This window comes from Aquarana catesbeiana, linkage group LG10 (genome assembly GCF_042186555.1).
Source record: "Aquarana catesbeiana isolate 2022-GZ linkage group LG10, ASM4218655v1, whole genome shotgun sequence".
NCBI lineage: Eukaryota > Metazoa > Chordata > Amphibia > Anura > Ranidae > Aquarana > Aquarana catesbeiana.
In genome coordinates this window covers 37,742,129-37,760,236 of record NC_133333.1, presented here as the reverse complement: position 1 = coordinate 37,760,236, position 18,108 = coordinate 37,742,129, and the positions used below count along the sequence as shown (strand labels likewise).

At 45.5% G+C, this 18,108-nt stretch overlaps 1 protein-coding gene across 2 annotated transcripts in view; it reads left to right on the top strand.

Annotated features, from left to right (window-relative positions):
• Positions 1–18,108, top strand: part of GRIK5 (glutamate ionotropic receptor kainate type subunit 5) — a 591,069-nt gene that overhangs the window by 281,825 nt on the left and 291,136 nt on the right. For both annotated transcript variants that reach the window (XM_073602012.1, XM_073602011.1), the window contains exon 3: positions 5,700–5,864. In XM_073602012.1, the coding sequence (XP_073458113.1) occupies positions 5,700–5,864 (165 nt within the window). The remainder of the gene's footprint in view (positions 1–5,699; positions 5,865–18,108) is intronic.

The window sequence follows — 18,108 nt, the reverse complement described above, 5'->3', positions numbered from 1 at the left end:
CGTGGTTGGTTGCTGGTTTTATTTTATTGTTTGTCACATCAGAGGTGCGTTTACTTTGGTGTATTACTTATCCTCATAATAAATCATATTATTTATTACTTTACATGCGTTTGGTCTTCCCTATTGCAGTCCACACATTTCTGGTCGTACTGGTTCATGACATAATACCAAGGCCATCCCTGACCAGAAGTGGATTCACAGAGGAGCCATCTTGGTTCTGTTGTTTTTTGCTAAAATGCATTCAGAAGTAGTTGGCTATCTTTCTTCACTGTTGACGAGGATAATAATTATTGCCGTCAGATATTGATGGAGTGGGCCAGGGACCAACTTTCAGAGTGTATCCGCTTTGCTCATTCTCTCAGGGCAGTATGCTGTTTGAAAACATTCAGCCATCGATTCAGGTGTGTGCAGAGCTAGCTTTGTCCAGTATTCCTAAAGGCAGGGATGACATTTCTCCCCCCTCTTCAGTATGGCTCAGGTAGAATCTCTGGTATGGTTATTGGAGGATGACTCTGCATATTTCTTTGAGCACTATTCAGCATATTCCTAACAGGTACTAGTGGAGTTTTGTTCAGCCATTACTACAAGCATGGTCAGATATATTGCACTCAGCCTCAGTCAGCTTGTAACAACCCATTCCTGCTGCCAGACACCTATCTGCTCAAATGTCTCTCTCCCCATCACCCACGGCAACCCCAGTCTCAGCCCAATATACCCTGCTACTAAGTATCAGTACCCTGTTTCCACTTGCTGCACCTACCCTGCCTTTAATCCATCTGCGTCTTCTCTGCTGCCTCCAACATTCCCACAAAAATTTCCCCTAGCCACTGACTGCTCCCTCTTCTTTACCGTACTCCTGCCCTTCTCTTCAGTCAGCTGCACCCCCTACTTACAGCCCTGCAGTCACTTACAGAACTTCAGTGGCTAAACCAAAGAAGAAACTGAAGTTTTTCCTAACCCATGCAATCCTGCCATTATCCAATCCTGCCTCCACACCAGCCGATCTGCTCCAGCCTGCTTCCATGCCAGCCGATCTGCTCCAGCCTGATTCCACGCCAGCCGATCTGCTCCAGCCTGCTTCCACGCCAGCCGATCTGCTCCAGCCTGATTCCATGCCAGCGATCTGCTCCAGCCAGCCTCCATGCCAGCGATCTGCTCCAGCCAGCCTCCACGCCACCCGATCTGCTCCAGCCTGCTTCCACACCAGCCAATCTGCTCCAGCCTGCCTCCACGACAGCCGATCTGCTCCAGCCTGCCTGCATGCCAGCCGATCTGCTCCAGCCTGAAGTTCCAGTGCTCATTGTCCAGCCTTAAGTTCCGGTGCTCCCGGTCCAGCCTGAGGTTCCGGTGCTCATGGTCCAGCCTGAAGTTTCGGTGCCCTTCATCCAGCCTGTTGGGCAGGTGCCCGTTATTCAACCTGTTGGGCCGGTGCCCGTCACCCAGCTTGCTGAGCCGGTGCCCGTCACCAGCCTGTTGAGCTGGTGGCCGTCACCCAGCCTGTTGAGCCTGTCCCCGTCACACAGCCTGTTGGGCCGGTGCCCATCACCCAGCCTGTTGGGCCAGTGCCCATCACCCAGCCTGTTGGGCCGGTGCCCGTCACCCAGCCTGCTGGGCTGGTGACCATCACCCAGCCTGCTCATACGGTGCTTGCTAAACCGGTTCCTGATGCCCAGTTCGCTGCTGCCGTTGCACTGCCTGTTGTTCCAGTGCCCGCTGTTCAGCCTGTCGCTCCAGTGCCCGTTGCCCACTGCCCGGCCTGATGTTCCAGTGCCTGTTGTTCAGTCTGATGATCCAAAGACTGATATCCAGCTTGATGATCCAGTTCCTGATGCCCAGCTTGATGTTCCAGTGCCCTCTGTCCGGTCTGATGTTTTAGTGCATTCTGTTCACCCGGATATTCCAGTGCCCGTTGTTCAGCCTGATGTTCCAGTGCCTGCTGTCCAGTCTGATGACTCGATGCCTGATGCCCAGCTCGATGATCCAGTTCCTGATGCCCGACCTAAACTGCCAGTGCCTGTTGTCCGGCCTGATGTTCCAGTGCCCGTTGTCTGGCTTGATGCTCCAGTGCACGTTGCCCAGCCTGCTGTTCCAGTGCCCGCTGCCCCAGCCTGATGTTCCAGTGCCTGCTGTCCAGTCTGATGAGCCGATGCCTGATATCTGGCTTGATGATCCACTTCCTGATGCCCGACCTGATGTTCCAGTGCCCGCTGCCTGGCCTGATGTTCCAATGCCCTCTCTCCAGTCTGATGATCCAATGTCCAGCTTGATGATCCAGATCCTGATGCCCGGTCTGATGTTCCAGTGTCCGCTCTCTGGCCTGATGTTCCAGTGCCTGCTTTCCAGTCTGATGATCCGTTTCTCAATGTCCAGCCTGATGTTCCAGTGCCCGCCGCCTGGCCTGATGTTCCAGTGCCCGCTGTTCGGCCTGATGTTCCAATGCCTTTGCCCACTGCTCAGCATGATGTGCCTCTGCCTGCTGCTCAGCTTGATGTGCCTTTGCCCGCTGCCCAGCTTGATGTGCCTCTGCCCATCTTGATGTGATTAACTTTTTGCAGCTACGACTAGTTGGAGCGTCCGGAGGTCACTACTTTGAGGGAGGGACTGTCAAGAATGGTTTCACCTGCTGGTGGCGCTGTTAAGTCTATGGGCCGCAGTACTGGTGTCCACCAGGGGGTGTCTCCAGGAGGTGTGCTTATACTCGGCAGATGCTTGCACTCATCTCCTTGGTATTGTTCCTTGAGCCCTGACCTGTATTTGCTATCCTGAAACCTGTATTCCTGTAACCTGTACATTGTATCCTGTGTTCATGAACCCTGCATTAATCCCTGGACTCCTGTCTTGCAGACTGATCCCTTCCTCATGTTGTCCTCTCCCTGTCCCGTCCTGTTCCCTGTTCTATCTGATTGATCTCCCATGTATGACCTTGGCTTGGTTACGTTTATGATTATATCTTACACCTGTATATACGTTTGGTTTGGAGAGTTATTATTGTGTGTCAACGTGGTTGGTTGCTGGTTTATTTTATTGTTTGTCACATCAGAGGTGCGTTTACCTTGGTGTATTACTAATCCTCATAATAAATCATATTATTAATAATAAATCATATTATCATTACTTTACATGCGTTATGGTCTTCCCTATCGCAGTCCACACATTTCTGGTCGCACTGGTTCATGACACCCTTATCGTGCTGGATTACTTTTTCCTTGGAGAGGTGGGGATAATCATGGAGCCCCCTTGATCATTCAACTGATTTTAAATCTCTGGTCATGAGACCCTTTATTCCACCATCTAGCGGTAATTATACCTCTTGTGTACATAGAAAACTGGTACACTATGAAATGTTTTTGAAATTTGAGATATTGAATGTATTTCGTTTAGAGCAAACCACCCCCCTTGAAGAAGACCATGACTGTATGTGATGTTGTGCATTATTGTGTTTGCATTGCTGTACTGTGGATTATGTACTGTATCCTTCAACCAGAGCTGATATTTTAAATGTTAACATGAATCTGACTTTTTCTTAATAAAGACTTTTTTATATAATTCTTTCATATAATTTTTTGATTTTGTTACATTGCTGCTCAAAAACCCCTTGGGGGGACCTCTCCATATTGTTTGTACCAGGGTGTGCAGCTCAAATCTCTCCTATATGTGTCTCTCCTATGCTACAGGAACTGAATTTATTCTATTTTAAGAAGAGGAGATTAAGGGGAGCTATGATCAACATGTGCAAATATATAAGTGGTCCATATAGCGAACTTGGTGTTGAGTTATTTACTTTAAGGTCATCACAGAGGACAAGGGGGCACTCTTTATTATGTCTAGAGAAAAAAAAATGAATCTCCAAATACGGAAAGGTTTCTTCACAGTAAGAGCTGTGGAAATGTGGAATAGATTCCCACCAGAGGTGGTTCTGGCCAGCTCGGTAGATTACTTTAAAAAAGGCCTGGATTCTTTCCTAAATGTACATAATATTACTGGGTACTGACATTTATAGGTAAAGTTGATCCAGGTAAAATCTGATTGCCTCTCGGGGATCAGGAAGGAATTTTGTCCCATGCTGTAGCAAATTGGATCATGCTCTGCTGGGGTTTTTTGCCTTCATCTGGATCAACTGTGGGTGAAGGATTGTGTATATGGGATTGTATGTATGATTTTCTTTTTTGAACTAGATGAACTGTTTTTTTTCAACCTAACTATGTAATCAAGTAATTGTAGCGCTGGTAGATTTCTAATCTACCGCTTATATGTAAATTTAGTGGGTCATCTGTTCTGTACATAGTTCAAATTTAATCTATGGGCAAATTAGCCTCTGTTCCAGCTTTGGCTGTGTTGCGTGCAGTTCCACACTGTTGCCTGTAGGTGTCGTTGTCACCATAGGTCAGTGTTGGAAAGCAACAAGCTGAAGTATATTGAGTGCTCTTCTTTCCCAGAGGTAACTCGGCAGAGGTGATCCACTGCTATGCATTCTGGGAGAGAGTATTTATGGACAGACGCAATGTGCTAGGGAGGAGTTCTACCTTGTGGCCCTCCAGGCTGGAGGGCTGCGTTGCTGCAGCTGTACAAGTAGGCTCAGAAGCCTGTCTGGGGCCTACTACTGCTGGGATGGTCCTGCGCTGTCTGTCCTGCGGGAAGAAACCGAACAATTGAGAAGACCCAGGGGAGGACCCATCTTGGAAGGGACCATGCGGAAGGCTGGTCTAGAGGGGCCTGGTGACTCGATTGGTGGACGCATCTTAATCTAACCTACCACACAAGTACTGCCGATTCGGCTTAAAAGTTCTGGTACTGTGTTGCTGTTCATCTAAAACTACTATGTCCTGTGGCAGAGGACTTTACAGTTACATTGTTCTTCTCAAGTCTGTGGCACAGACTTTTCTTTTGTTTGTGCTACGCTCTGGCTGCTAGGTTAGTGAGAGAGACCTATGCGGGTGGGCAAAGATTTAATCTTGGACTGAAGGTATATTTGTCGCCGAGATTTCAAATTCCTCAGTGTCCTAAAGAAAAGGTATTTGAACTTTCCTGCAACTCTTCTTCTACCTCTTTCCTGCTACTTCTTCAAGTTATTTCTCATTAAAGCATTGGAAAAGTACTAAAGTGACTGGTGCCTACATTGTAAGATACAAAGCTCAACATAGACTCTAAGTTCTGGTATTGGTGAAACTACGGGTAAAAAGGTGACGGTAACAGCCCGATTTAAATCAGCAGCTCCTTCGGGGGTTAGTGTTACATAATACTTTTTAAATCGCATGGCAGGGTTAGAACTTCAGGCAAGTTTTAATTCATGCAGGGCAGATCTATCTAAACTAGATCCAGCTAGCTAGGCTGAGTATCTAAACGTAAGAACAAAAATGTGAATTACTGTCCTGTATCCATGCAGGAGGAGGGTTGTCACTGTAGAACAGGTAGTGTTTCCCCCTCTAATCTTCTCAATAACATAGAGAGATGTGTTCTGTAGTTTAACTACAGTACATCAGCTTGGCCAGGCTGATAACACTGCTTGAGGTTTGCGAAGTTAACTGGATTTCTGTTGGGTTCCACCTTTTACTTTTTGCACTTATTGAACCTATATAACGAAATGCTTTCACAACTGTATATTTAACAAACGAAAAGAGAGCAATACAAGATGTTCATTGTTTATATACACGTTAACATCTATGTGAAGCATTTATATAACAGGTCCATTTCTTTTCCAGCCGCAATCCTTGACGATCAGACTGTTTGCGGGCGTGGTGAGAGGTTGGCACTTGCGCTCGCTCGAGAACATATCAACAGCCACACGCAAGGAGGGTCCAACGCACGTGTTGAAGTGGAGATCTTTGAATTGCAGAGAGACAGTCAGTACGAGACTACAGATACAAGTGAGTATCAAAACGTCTAGTTTTGACCAGTGTGGTGCTGTGGACATAGCATATCTTGATTTCAGCAAGGCATTTGATAAAGTTCCACATAGTGAAAAGTAATACAAACTAGAACTTAACCCAGTGATTCTCAACTAGGGTTCCTCCAGAGGTTGCTAGGGGTTCCTTCAGCATTGGGCAATTTCTGCCTCTCAGACCATTCTTCCCACTGACCACACTATTGTATCATGAGCTGTAGATTTCTAATTTTTAGCAGGGGTTCCCTGAGAGCGTAGAACTATTTCAAGGGTTCCTCTGTGTTGAAAAGTTTGAGAAAGGCTGACTTAACCCTTGGGTGGTTCAGTGGATATACATTTGGCCAAACAATAGATACCAGAGTGTGGTTGTAAATGGGGTTAATTTGAAACAGAGAACAGTCACTAGTGGTGTACCACAAGGCTCTGTAGTAGGTCATGTTCTATTTAATCTAATAGTAAGTGATTTAACTAAAGGGTTGGTGAGCAAGGTATGTATTTTTGCTGCTGATACAAAGGGGTGTAATAGGGTTGATATCCCTGGAGGTGACTGTAACATGAAACATGATTTGGGATTGTTGGAAAATTGATCAAAGCAGTGCAGATTGCAATTCAATGTTTCTAAATGTAAAATAATGCAGCTAGGGAAAAAGATAGAGTACAATATTGGGGGTACAGTGTTGACCAGAACTACAGAGGAAAAAGATTTGGTGGTACTTATGTCAGAATAAATGCAATTTGACTGCAAAATGAGCAAACAGTATGGCCATGTAGTGGGAAAAGTGAATAGAATTCTAGGATGCATTACTAGAGGGGTCACCAGTAGGAGGAAGGAGGTCCTGATTCTTCTTTATAGATCTTTTGTTATCACTAAAGACAGGAGATCCTGATCCCCTATATTGGTCTTTAGTTAGACCTCATTTAGAATACTATGGCCAGTTCTGAAGATCTCACTCTCACCTATTGGAAAACTTCTGCACAATCAGCGCTGCTGGCTATAGCTGGCAGCGCTAATCAGTGTATTTCGACGGTAGGGAAGTCTCCCCACTGTGAGAACACAATAGCTCACCAGAAGTGATTACCCCATCCACCTTGAATGTGGGGATGGGGGAATCAGGTCAGTTTTTTTTGTTCAACCTGCTGGTTAAAAAAAAGAACGTATGGACTACCTTACAGTACAAAAAGATATTGATAAGATAGAATGAATTCCAAAACTAGCAATTAAAATGGTGAAAGGTCTGAGAGATAAAACATATCAGGAGAGAATTCAGGAACTTAATATGTATAGTCTGGAGGAAAGAAGGAAAAGGGGAGACATGATTAGAATAAATTAAATACATCAAGGGAGTGAATAAGGTTCAGGAGGGCTGTATTTTTTTAGTGTGAAGCTAAGATTACGGGGACATGACCTCAAACTAGCAGGAGGAAGGTTAAAACTAATCTTAGAAAGTATTCTTACCGGAAGGGCAGATGATGCTTGGAATAGACTTCCAGCAGAGGTAGTGAGTCAGTCAACAGTAAGTGGATTCAAACATGCTTGGAACAAACTCAGACAAAAAAAGTTAAAAAAGTGAAATGGGGCATTCTCGATAAACCACTTGGTCTTTTTTAATTCCGTCACTCTTCTATGTTTCATGGTGTGAATTGATGCCCTGTACACACAGCCTTCACATTTCTGTGTCAGCAGTTTCTGTTTGTGTTGAAACCTAAGGCATGTGGTATGGCACCTGCATGGGTTAATGCATGACCTCTGTCTGTAGTGTGAGATCTGACATGACCATTGAAGACACTACATATCTCAGAATCCCTGGGTCTCTCAGTCTAGTGCTTGTGCGGGTGAGAGCTACACAGTAATTAGATCTGACACAGACACAAGCAAGTGGAGAATTCACAGACACAGAAAGAGCTCAGTCACGCAATGTTTCATCACATTAGCACTTCCAAGGTATGGTATTTACATAGTTATATTGTTCCAAGCTTGACCAAAAATATACCATGCCTGGAATTCTTCTTCAGACTGGGTTCACATTAGTGTGAATTGGATGTGGATTTTCCCGCATCCAATTCACATGTCAGGAGACTGTGACCTTCTCTCAATGGAGCCGGATCACACTGGCTGCAGAGCGGTTTTCAGAAGAGTTCTGTGTGTCTTCTGGTCCATTTTAATTCCGAACCCAGCTAAAAATTCAGGCCTGATTCATCCCTGAATCGAAGAACAGGGACGCACTGGACCCCTGCTGTGAGCCACTCCGCATAGCAGTGTGAACCCACCATCATAGGAGATGTATGGGGTAATAAAAAAAAAAAAACATATATACTCACTTCCCTGCTGCACTTGTCCTCCAGCAGCTTTAAGCCTGAAAATTGAGCGATCACATGACCACTGATCACTCAGTTCTCAATCCACTATGCCCCTCCAGTGATTACTGGAGTGCTGGTCTGGGGAGGGGGCAGGAGCAGCTGGCTCAGGCTCTCAGCTTAGTCTCTGAGAAGCTGAGCCAGCTGCCAATCAGGCTTCTGGCAGGGGTCTCCAAATTATGGCTCTCCAGTTGTTCAGGAACTACAATTCCCATCATGCCTAGCCATGTTTGTGAATGTCAGAGTTTTACAATGCCTTATGGGATGTGTAGTTCCGCAACAGCTGGAGGGCCGTAGTTTGGAGATCCCTGGCCTAGAGCGTCCCTGTGATGTCTATTAATAGCCATCTGTTGGCTGATTCTGGGTCACAGGAGAGCATATGTACACTCCTGTAACCCACAAGAGAAGTAAAAAGAGTTTTGGCCATACTTCTGTTTTAATAACCACTGGCTTTTTTATTAGAAAAAGAAAAAAAGCCCAAAACTTTGGAAAAAAATTTTCCCTTTTTGTTATAAAACATAGAGAGTAATGCCCCGTACACACGGTCGGACTTTGTTCGGACATTCCGACAACAAAATCCTAGGATTTTTTCCGACGGATGTTGGCTCAAACTTGTCTTGCATACACACGGTCACACAAAGTTGTCGGAAAATCCGATCGTTCTATACGCGGTGACATAAAACACGTACGTCGGGACTATAAACGGGGCAGTGGCCAATAGCTTTCATCTCTTTATTTATTCTGAGCATGCGTGGCACTTTGTCTGTCGGATTTGTGTACACACGATAGGAATTTCCGACAACGGATTTTGTTGTCGGAAAATTTTATCTCCTGCTCTCCAACTTTGTGTGTCGGAAAATCCGATGGAAAATGTCCGATGGAGCCCACACACGGTCGGAATTTCCGACAACACGCTCCGATCGGACATTTTCCATCGGAAAATCCGACCGTGTGTACGGGGCATAACAATACCAGGTCACTATGAACATCCTTCAAATGACCCTTTTTGGAAGGTAGACAGTCAAAGATGATCTAATTTTTGCCACAATTTTTTGGAAATGAAGAAATCCGTTGGCATTGAGGTGGTTAATGAAAAACATGGGTTTCTCTTCAAAATAATTTACTCATTTTCCATTAGAATAGAATCCAAAGACAGCCAAGGAACTGGCTTGGGATCAAATTGTACGCTTTTATGACTGCGGTAGGGAAATTAGATTGTAAGTTCCTCTGGGACAAGGACTGATGTCAATAGTTCTGTGTAAAGAGTTCCAGAATACAGGTTCTATGGGAAGTCATAAAATACAAGACTACAGCTTTCATCATTTGGCAAGCTTTCCCTTTGTACAGGAAAGACAAGATGGCTGGCAAGACCTTTGGTTGAAAAAAAAAAAAAGTCTTTGTTGGACGATCATGGCATGTTGCTTTACCTGTACAAGACATAATGCACAAAAAATAAACAGAATATATAATCAGCATCTGCTTTGGTTCTATTTATGTTGAAACATGTTTGAAATCCTCTAAGGTGAAGTGATGTATTTCACTGTGAAGTAAAGTAAGGAAAAGCAGATGGTGCTGCTGTATGTTTAGCGCACAAGTCCCCCAAGGGGGTTCCATGACATGCCAGACCTCGCTAATGGAAGTGGCGCACATTGGCTCCGTCTTTTTTAAACGGGCATCTGAGAATGGCCTTGGATTTTCCCCTTCGGGGGTTAATGAGGAGAGTCTTTTTTTTTCGGATTCTTTTTTTTACAAATGGAAGAGACATAAATAAGGTGCCAGGAGCCCCTTTTGAAATAAAGTGATGCATTGCAAGACCTGAAGAGGGATTCATTGCAGCTGCCAAGTCTACTGGGAGAAAGTCAGGCTATTGCGGTTTTGCTGTTTCGAGAGCATTGTTTACTACCTTTGCCAGCCTTTTAAAGGGCTCCCTTGGGTGTCATACACTAGAGGCAGCCACTTGTAGAATTATGCTCCAGACAGAGATCTAAGGTTGCGGCTTTGCCTGCTTGGAGACCTCAGGCAAATGGAGGATTACTGCCAAACAGGCTTTGTTTTACAGAAAGGAAAAGTAGGCTGGAGGATTGGATGGTGATATTTTAGGTGTGGAACACCGTGCCCTGTTTCAAAAATATTTTTTTACACGGCTTTCTTATGAAAGCCTTAAAGCGGTGTTAAACCCAAAGCCAAAAATGTATTATATATTGCCGCTTACCAATCATTAGATGCAGTGGCTGTATTCGTTTTCTTTGGCTTTTTTTCCTTCTGTTTTCACCTAGTCATCTGGCCAGTAACACACCTCCTGTATTAGAGTGCCCCCATACTGGATGAATGGGCACAGGGGGCACTTTTGGACAGCAACATTATCAGTCTGGGGCAGGGTTACCAACTGTCAGTAAATTTACCGTATATACTCGAGTATAGGCCGACCCAAATATAAGCCGAGGCACCTAATTTTACCACAAAAAACAGGGAAAATGTATTGACTCGAGTATAAGCCTCGGGTGGGAAAATGCAGCAGCTACTGGGTAAACAATGCCCATCTGCAGCCTCATTGTGCCCCATTGCAGCATCACTGTGCCCATTTGCAGCCTCACTGTGCCCATCTGCAACCTCACTGTGCCCATCTGCAGCCTCACTGTGCCCATTTGCAGCCTCACTGTGCCAGTTTGCAGCCTCATTGTGCCCATCTGCAGCCGTACCTTTGATTACTAAAACAGCAGGTGTCTCCTGCTGTCTTATGCAGTCTGTTGGCAGCCGTGCATTGTAACAAAGCCCCACCTCCTCCTCGCCCATGATAGACGGAACACTGATACCGTTTCCCAGCTTTGTATCAGTGTTCCTCTATCATGGACTAGGAGGAGGCGGAGCTTTGTTACAATGGATGCCCGCCGAACAGACTGCATAACACAGTGGGAGACACCTGCTGTTTTAGAAATCAAAGGTACAGCTGCAGATGGGCACAGTGAGGCTGCACCCTCACTTGAGACCCTCATTCGAGTATAAGCCGATGGGGGGGTTTTCAGCCTAAAAAATGGGCTGAAAAACTCAGCTTATACTCAAGTATATACGGTACTGATAGCTGTAAAAATCATTCATTTTTACAAACTGTCAGTAAATGTCTGCTTTTTTGTGCTTTTTTTGTATCAGTAAAAATGTGTCCTTTTTTTCCAAGTATGTTAGTGTTGACAAGGGATAGATTGCCCAGTCCACCTGACTCACACACTGCACCAGTCCACCCGACTGACACACTAGAGATCTCCCGAAGCAAGACTGAAGACTTAAGCACACCACTGTCTTCAAGAGAGACCTGCTGCATATGGCAATCTCTCCTCTTGCCTGTCCCTGCACCGTGCTGATCTACTCACACTGTCCTTCCTTGCTCTCGCTGCCTCTATGGAAAGCCACCTTCCAACTGCTTTCTGTGGTAGGATCCTTCCAGGCCAGCCACCTGAGCTCTGGCCCAAGGTAAAACCCAACCCAAGCAGGGGTCCCTCAAGGGCAACCAACAGTCTCTTCAGCACTGCAGCTCCATCTTCCACCCGACTCCCCTGCTGGCATGACTCATCTCTATTTAAGGGCTCACTTAGTCCCCTGCCAGGCCTACTTCCTGGGGATTGGCTAAGGGCCCCTAAATATGCAAGACAACCCTTCTGATTTCCGCCCACTAATTTCTAGAATGTTCTCCAATATTCTAGAACCAGGAGGAGGCACCAGAGAGCTGCCTGGATGAGTCATCCAGCCCTGAACTCTAATGAACCCTGACCCAGATTCCATTGCTCAGGTTTAGCCTGAGTCAGACTACAATTTACCTGCACTACCAACAGTAGCACACCAGAGGCTGCTACACCATTAAAATTTTTTTTGATAAGTTAACCACTTGCCGACCAGCCGCCATCATTATACTGCAGCAGGTCGGCTCATTCTGGCAAATCGCCGCAGGTGTACACCGGCTCCTTTAGGAGCCATAGCAGGCTCGTGCCTGGCCGGCGGCCGCGAGGTCTGACGGCCACCCGCGAGAACCAGAACGGGGATCTGTCAATGTAAACAGACAGATTCCCATTCTGACAGGGGAGAAGAGAGAGATCTGCTGTTCCTAGTGATCAGGAACAGCGATCTCTCTCCTCCTCCAGTCAGTCCACTCCCCCCACAGTTAGAAACACCTCCCTAGGGAACACTTAACCCCTTGATCGCCCCCTAATGTTAACCCCTTCCCTGCCAGTGACAGTTACACAGTAATCAGTGCATTTTTATAGCACTGATCGCTGTATAAATGTCAGTGGTCCCAAAAAGTGTCAAAAGTGTCCGATATGTCTGCCGCAGTTCCACAAAAAAACTCAGATCACCGCCATTACTAGTAAAAAAAAAATAACAAAAATGCCATAAATATATCCCCTATTTTGCTATAATTTTGCGCAAACTAATCAATCAAGATCTTTTTTTTACCAAAAATATGTAGAAGAATACATATTGGCCTAAACTGATGAAGAAATTTTTTTTTTTTTTTTTTTTTTTTTTTATTGGATATTATTTAAGTAAAAAATATTGTTTTTTTTTTTTTTTTCAAAATTGTCGGCCTTTTTTTGTTTATGGCGCAAAAAATAAGAACCGCTGAGGTGATCAAATACCACCAAGAGAAAGATCTAAAAAAGGACATCAATTTTTGTTTGGGTAGAGCGTCGCATGACCGCGCAAATGCCAGTGATGCCAGCAAGCAATGCAGTGCTGTACGCAAAAAATGGCCTGCTCAGGAAGTGGGCTGAAGTGGTTAAACAAATGACATACTCACAAATGCATGACAATAACAAGCATATCATAAAATTCAGATGTGACTGCCTCCAGATCCACACGGCTCAGCTAATGGCTTGGGAGGACCCCTTGACGTCCAATGCGGTGTACGTGTTGCAACTCCTCGTCTTCAGAGCCACAATACGCTTGTTATTGTCATGCGTTTGTGAGTATATCACTTATTTAATTAACTAATAAATGTTTTTGCACTAGGTAATGCACTAGGCTGGTGTGCCCAATTTGGGGCATAAGGGCCGTGTGAAGCCTGAGACCTCATTAGAGCTCAGCGGTGCTAAGACTGACTGGTTGTCAGAGGTGGTGGAGCCATGGTGTAGAACAGGTTCATCTTCAAAACATTACAGCTGCCTTGATTAAAGAACACTAAAACGTACAACCAGCGAGATAAATTGGTCTTAATTATCCACAAAAAAGCGTTTCATGCTCCTTTTTTACCGTTCTCCGCGATTTGCATAGTTGTAATCCTTTGATATATATTCTCCCAGCCTCTAAAATATACCAGCGGGGAGAAACCATTGTGCTTTACTAGAAACCTAAATCATTTCAACTCATTAACCGCAAAGGGGCCCCCTAACGGGGGAAAAATTATAAAAGTTTACAAAATGACTTACAAGTTTATAAAACATTTGGAGAGTAGCAAGTGAATTGATTAAGGACGCCAACCAGGCATGCGTTCTCCTCAGTTACGATTTCTAAGAACATAAATGTGACAAACAGTCGGCGGGAAGCTGCACTTTTTCTTTGATTTTTTGTTCGCAAGTAAACATTGACTTGTGATACAACATAGGACGTGCTTTGGCTGTGTTGTGTTTACACACGTCCACGGCAGTTTCAACACATGTAATATTCATGGGGAGTGTGGACGGTCATATTGATCTGAGTGCCAGCTGCATTAAAAATACATTCTCTTGTGCGCATATGAGGGTTTACAGCACACCAGTCTTGATGCATTTTACATGTAGGTGGAACACAGCCAGAAAAAGAATCATCATATAATGCAGGGAACGTTCTCCGAACACTCACTGACCGGCAGGATGAAAGGATTGTATTGAGCTGAGGGGTTCCCTGCACACAAATGCTGGCATAGCGTTGGCATCACGCTGCGCCGCTTCTGGATGATTGAATGTAGGTGCCACCTATGGTTTATGGGGGATGACCATATGGAAGAGGGAAAACTTTCTCTAGGTATTGATCATGCTATGGAGTTGAAATTTCTCCAGATGAATCTCCACTTAAATTGTTGCTCTACAGATGGATCTTATAGACTCCTCATGCAGAGCTCCCCCCTAGTGCCTCCCCAGATTATCATGGACAGGACATCATTAAAGTAGTTGTAAAGGCAGAAGGTTTTTTATCATAATGCATTCTATGCATTAAGATAAAAAGCCTTCTGTGTGCAGCAGCCCCTCTAATACTTACCTGAGATCCATCTAGATCCAGCAATGCTGCAGGAGTGTCTCAGATGCCCTGGACTCCCATCCTCATTGGCTGAGACACAGCAGTGGGCACAAATTGGCTCTCGCTGCTGTCAATCAAAGTCAGTCAGCCAATGAGGAGAGAAAGGGGGCAGGGCCGGTGCATAGCTTGGTGTCTAAATGGACACAGGGAGCTGTGGCTTGGCTCGGGTGCCCCCATAGCAAGCTGCTTGCTGTGGGGGCACTCAGCAGGAGGGAGGGGCCTGGAGCAGCGCCATCAAGGGACCCGAAAAGAGGATGATTTGGGCTGCTCTGTGCAAAACCATTACACAGAGCAGGTAAGTATAACATTTTTTTATACTCCTCCTCCATGCCCACTAACCAGCTAAACACAATGGGGGTGGGATATACAGGGCCATATTTAATATTGATTGGGCCCTGGGCAAAATTTTCTTGGGGCCCCCCCATGCAGTTTTGCTCTTCACCTGCTCTGAGACATACAATAAATAGCAGCTAGACTCAAAAACAGTTTACTGAATCAGATCAGACAGTGATTGCGATCGGTTGCCAGAGGTTACAGTGCATCATTTCCGCTTACTGACTGGTTGCTAGAGGTTACAGCAAACATTTCGGCTCACTGATTAGTTGCTAGAGGTTACAGCACATGATTTCTGCTTGTTGATTGGTTGCTAGAGATTACTGTACATCAATACTGCTCACTGATTGGTTACTGCACATCATTACTGCTTACTGATTGGTTGCTAGAGGTTACAGCATATCATCTCCTCACTGGCTGCATACCATGGACTGGACCTTGCTCACCTGTGCACCCCAAACTGTAACTCCTTCTCTGCCTACCTCTAAAATAAAAAAATGTAGAATGGCAGTGCGTGTATGGCTTGGTCTGGCCAATCCAACTCTACCACCTGCTGGCTGACCCTATACTGATGGGAGTAGATTCTCCACTTAGTAGGAGCTCTTGCAGTTATTGTGGGTCCGTCCGGTTCTTACCCTCTACGCTTTTGGTTTTGGCTTTATCCACCCAGCCACACATCCTTATTTTTGCACCGCAAGGCAGCAACTGTGCAGGCCATATCCATCTGCCTTTTCCCCCCCTGTGTTCAGCAGCAATCAGCTCAGGTATGTCAGTATTGGGTTTTTTTCCTTTGCCATGTTCACTGCCTATATGGTTATTTAATCTCTGCTTAAAACGATCTTAAGTTGATCATACTACTGTACTAATGCTGAAATAGTTGCTATAGATGACATAAAGCCTTTAAAGAAGGACATTTAAGTCATGTCAGGCGTCATCCCAAACAACTACATGTACTAGCCTGCTACTATTCCAAAGGGCAGTCAATATTATTATTATCATGTGTGCTATTTTGTATTATTATTTATTTTAATGCTTTCTACTATGTACAAACTTTGTTAATAAAGGAATTTTTAAATACCTTCCTGGTCTGTCCTCAAAATCCTGAGGGGTTTGCTGTGCCAAGAGCACTAAGCCTTTTTGTTCTCTGCCTACCTCTGCACACCACACACTACCCTCCCCCCACTAATTTGCTTACCTTTGCAGAACAGGCTGATGGTAGGCTTAATGACCATAGTTGTAGGAAGGACTTTCAAGCATGCCCCTTTACCTGTCCAGTGGGTAGCATTCAGTATAGGTGATGGTGGATATGACCTCAGGGGGGCATGATATACATATGAATACCACCTCTGTTTACATAGAATGCTGCCGGTCTGCCACTATTTACATATGAATGCTGCTTCTATTTACATATCAATGCCGGTGTTTACATGTAAACACAGGGTCTGCAGGTGAGTCATCTGTACACAACAACAAGGCAGAGCTGGGCAGCATTAATAACAGAACTTCACACTGAGATATTAGGACACAGCATGAGACTAAAACCTCAAGGGACGAGGGAATTTAAACTGGGAAAGTTGGCAAGTATGAGGCAGCTGCTCTGGGCCCCACAACAGTGACAGGACCAAGGGCAGCTGCCCCTTTTGCCCTGCCTTAAAGATGGCCCTGGGTGGGTAGGAAAATACCAAGAAAGGGTTTGGGGAGAAGAGCAGTGCGGTGGGTGGGGGAACACTGAAATAGGGTTCAGCAAGAGTGGGGGGAGAAGAGGTGGTAGTTGGGGGAACACAGATAAGGGGTTCAGAAAGGGGGAGAGGTGAAGCCTGGGTGGGTACGGCAACACCAAAAAGGGGTTGGGGGGGTGTAGGGATGTGTCCCTTTTCATCTAGTAGGACCTACTAGTCTACTAAATTTTCCCTAGACCATCTGGCAGCACTTTTACATCCAGACTTGACCAGCAATGGGGCAGGAACTTAGACGCTACCATACCGAAGTCTCTGGGGCCAAACCTGGGACAGTGCCAATGACCGTGCAGGGAAAGAGAGGGAGCTGGTTGAGAGATTTAAACATGAGAGGAAATGGGAGAAATTAATATGCCAACGTAAAATTGCGCACATGCTTTAAAGCATCTCTGTCCTCCTTCTGTAGTGTCAAATTTGACACTGGACAGAAACCCTTTAGACTTGGTGTTTTGAGCGGGGACGCCAGAAGATTAATTTCCAGACCAATAACGCCCCTCCTCAAAGACCATTTAAAGGACTTGAGTTAAGCATAGCTCGTGTAGTATGTGTCGAAAATGAAAACTCATCTCCCCGTCGGGGTATCGAACCCAGGTCTCCCACATGACAGGTGGGGATACTCACCATTATACTAATGAGGACCACTTTGTGGACTGGCCTCTGTTGCCGTCTTCCTGCAGTAGAGCATATGTCTGTGGCTCTCCTCTTCTTTATGGAGAGATCTAGGGTGTATTAAAATCCTTTGGTATAGAGTAGACAGATACCATGTCTGATATGGCCCTGTTTTTTATAGGCCTTTGCAAACACCTTCAGTGGTGGTGCAATGGGTAAAGCACCTGATGTGTTGTTGTGACGGTTGTGAGTTCAAATCCCTTCTGTGGCATGCAGAATTTCAGGTGGAGGGAGAAGGTATTGGGTGCCAAGGATTGCCTATCTAGCTCAGTGTGGGCCATTTAAAATGGGTGGTATGAGTTGGGTAAGGGGAGGTAGAGTATAGATGAGGGAAGTGTCTGATAATAAGGGGAGATGGAGTCAGGATTGTTGGGGAGCCTTGAAGGGATTGAGAAGAAGGAGCGTCACCAGTGGGTGTGGGAACACCAAAAAGGTGGTGAGGAAGGGCAAACTGGTTGTGGGAACACTTAATAGTGGTGGAGGAAGGGCAAAGTGGTTGTGGGAACACCGAAAAAGGATAAGTATGTGCACCCTGAGAGAATGAAATAGAATAGGGAGGTGCTTTGGAAAGCACCAAAAGAGAGTTCAGGAGGGGGGGTCAGAAGAGGTGCCTGATGTTGGACCATGGGTAGGGGGGTGAAGTGTATAAGGGAACACCAGAAGTGGGGGTTGGTGTTAGTTCACTGCAAAGTGGTTGGGTGTAGTTAATGGGTTTAGAAAAGGAGTATGGGTTTAGTAGTAATATTATTCTCTCTCTTTGCCACACTTCGATGGAAGCAAACTTAGGCAGCAGCTCCATGTTACTAAGGGGGGGATGCCAACCTCCTCCCTTTTTCTATGGGGTACCCCAACCTTGCCTTCACCAAACCCACC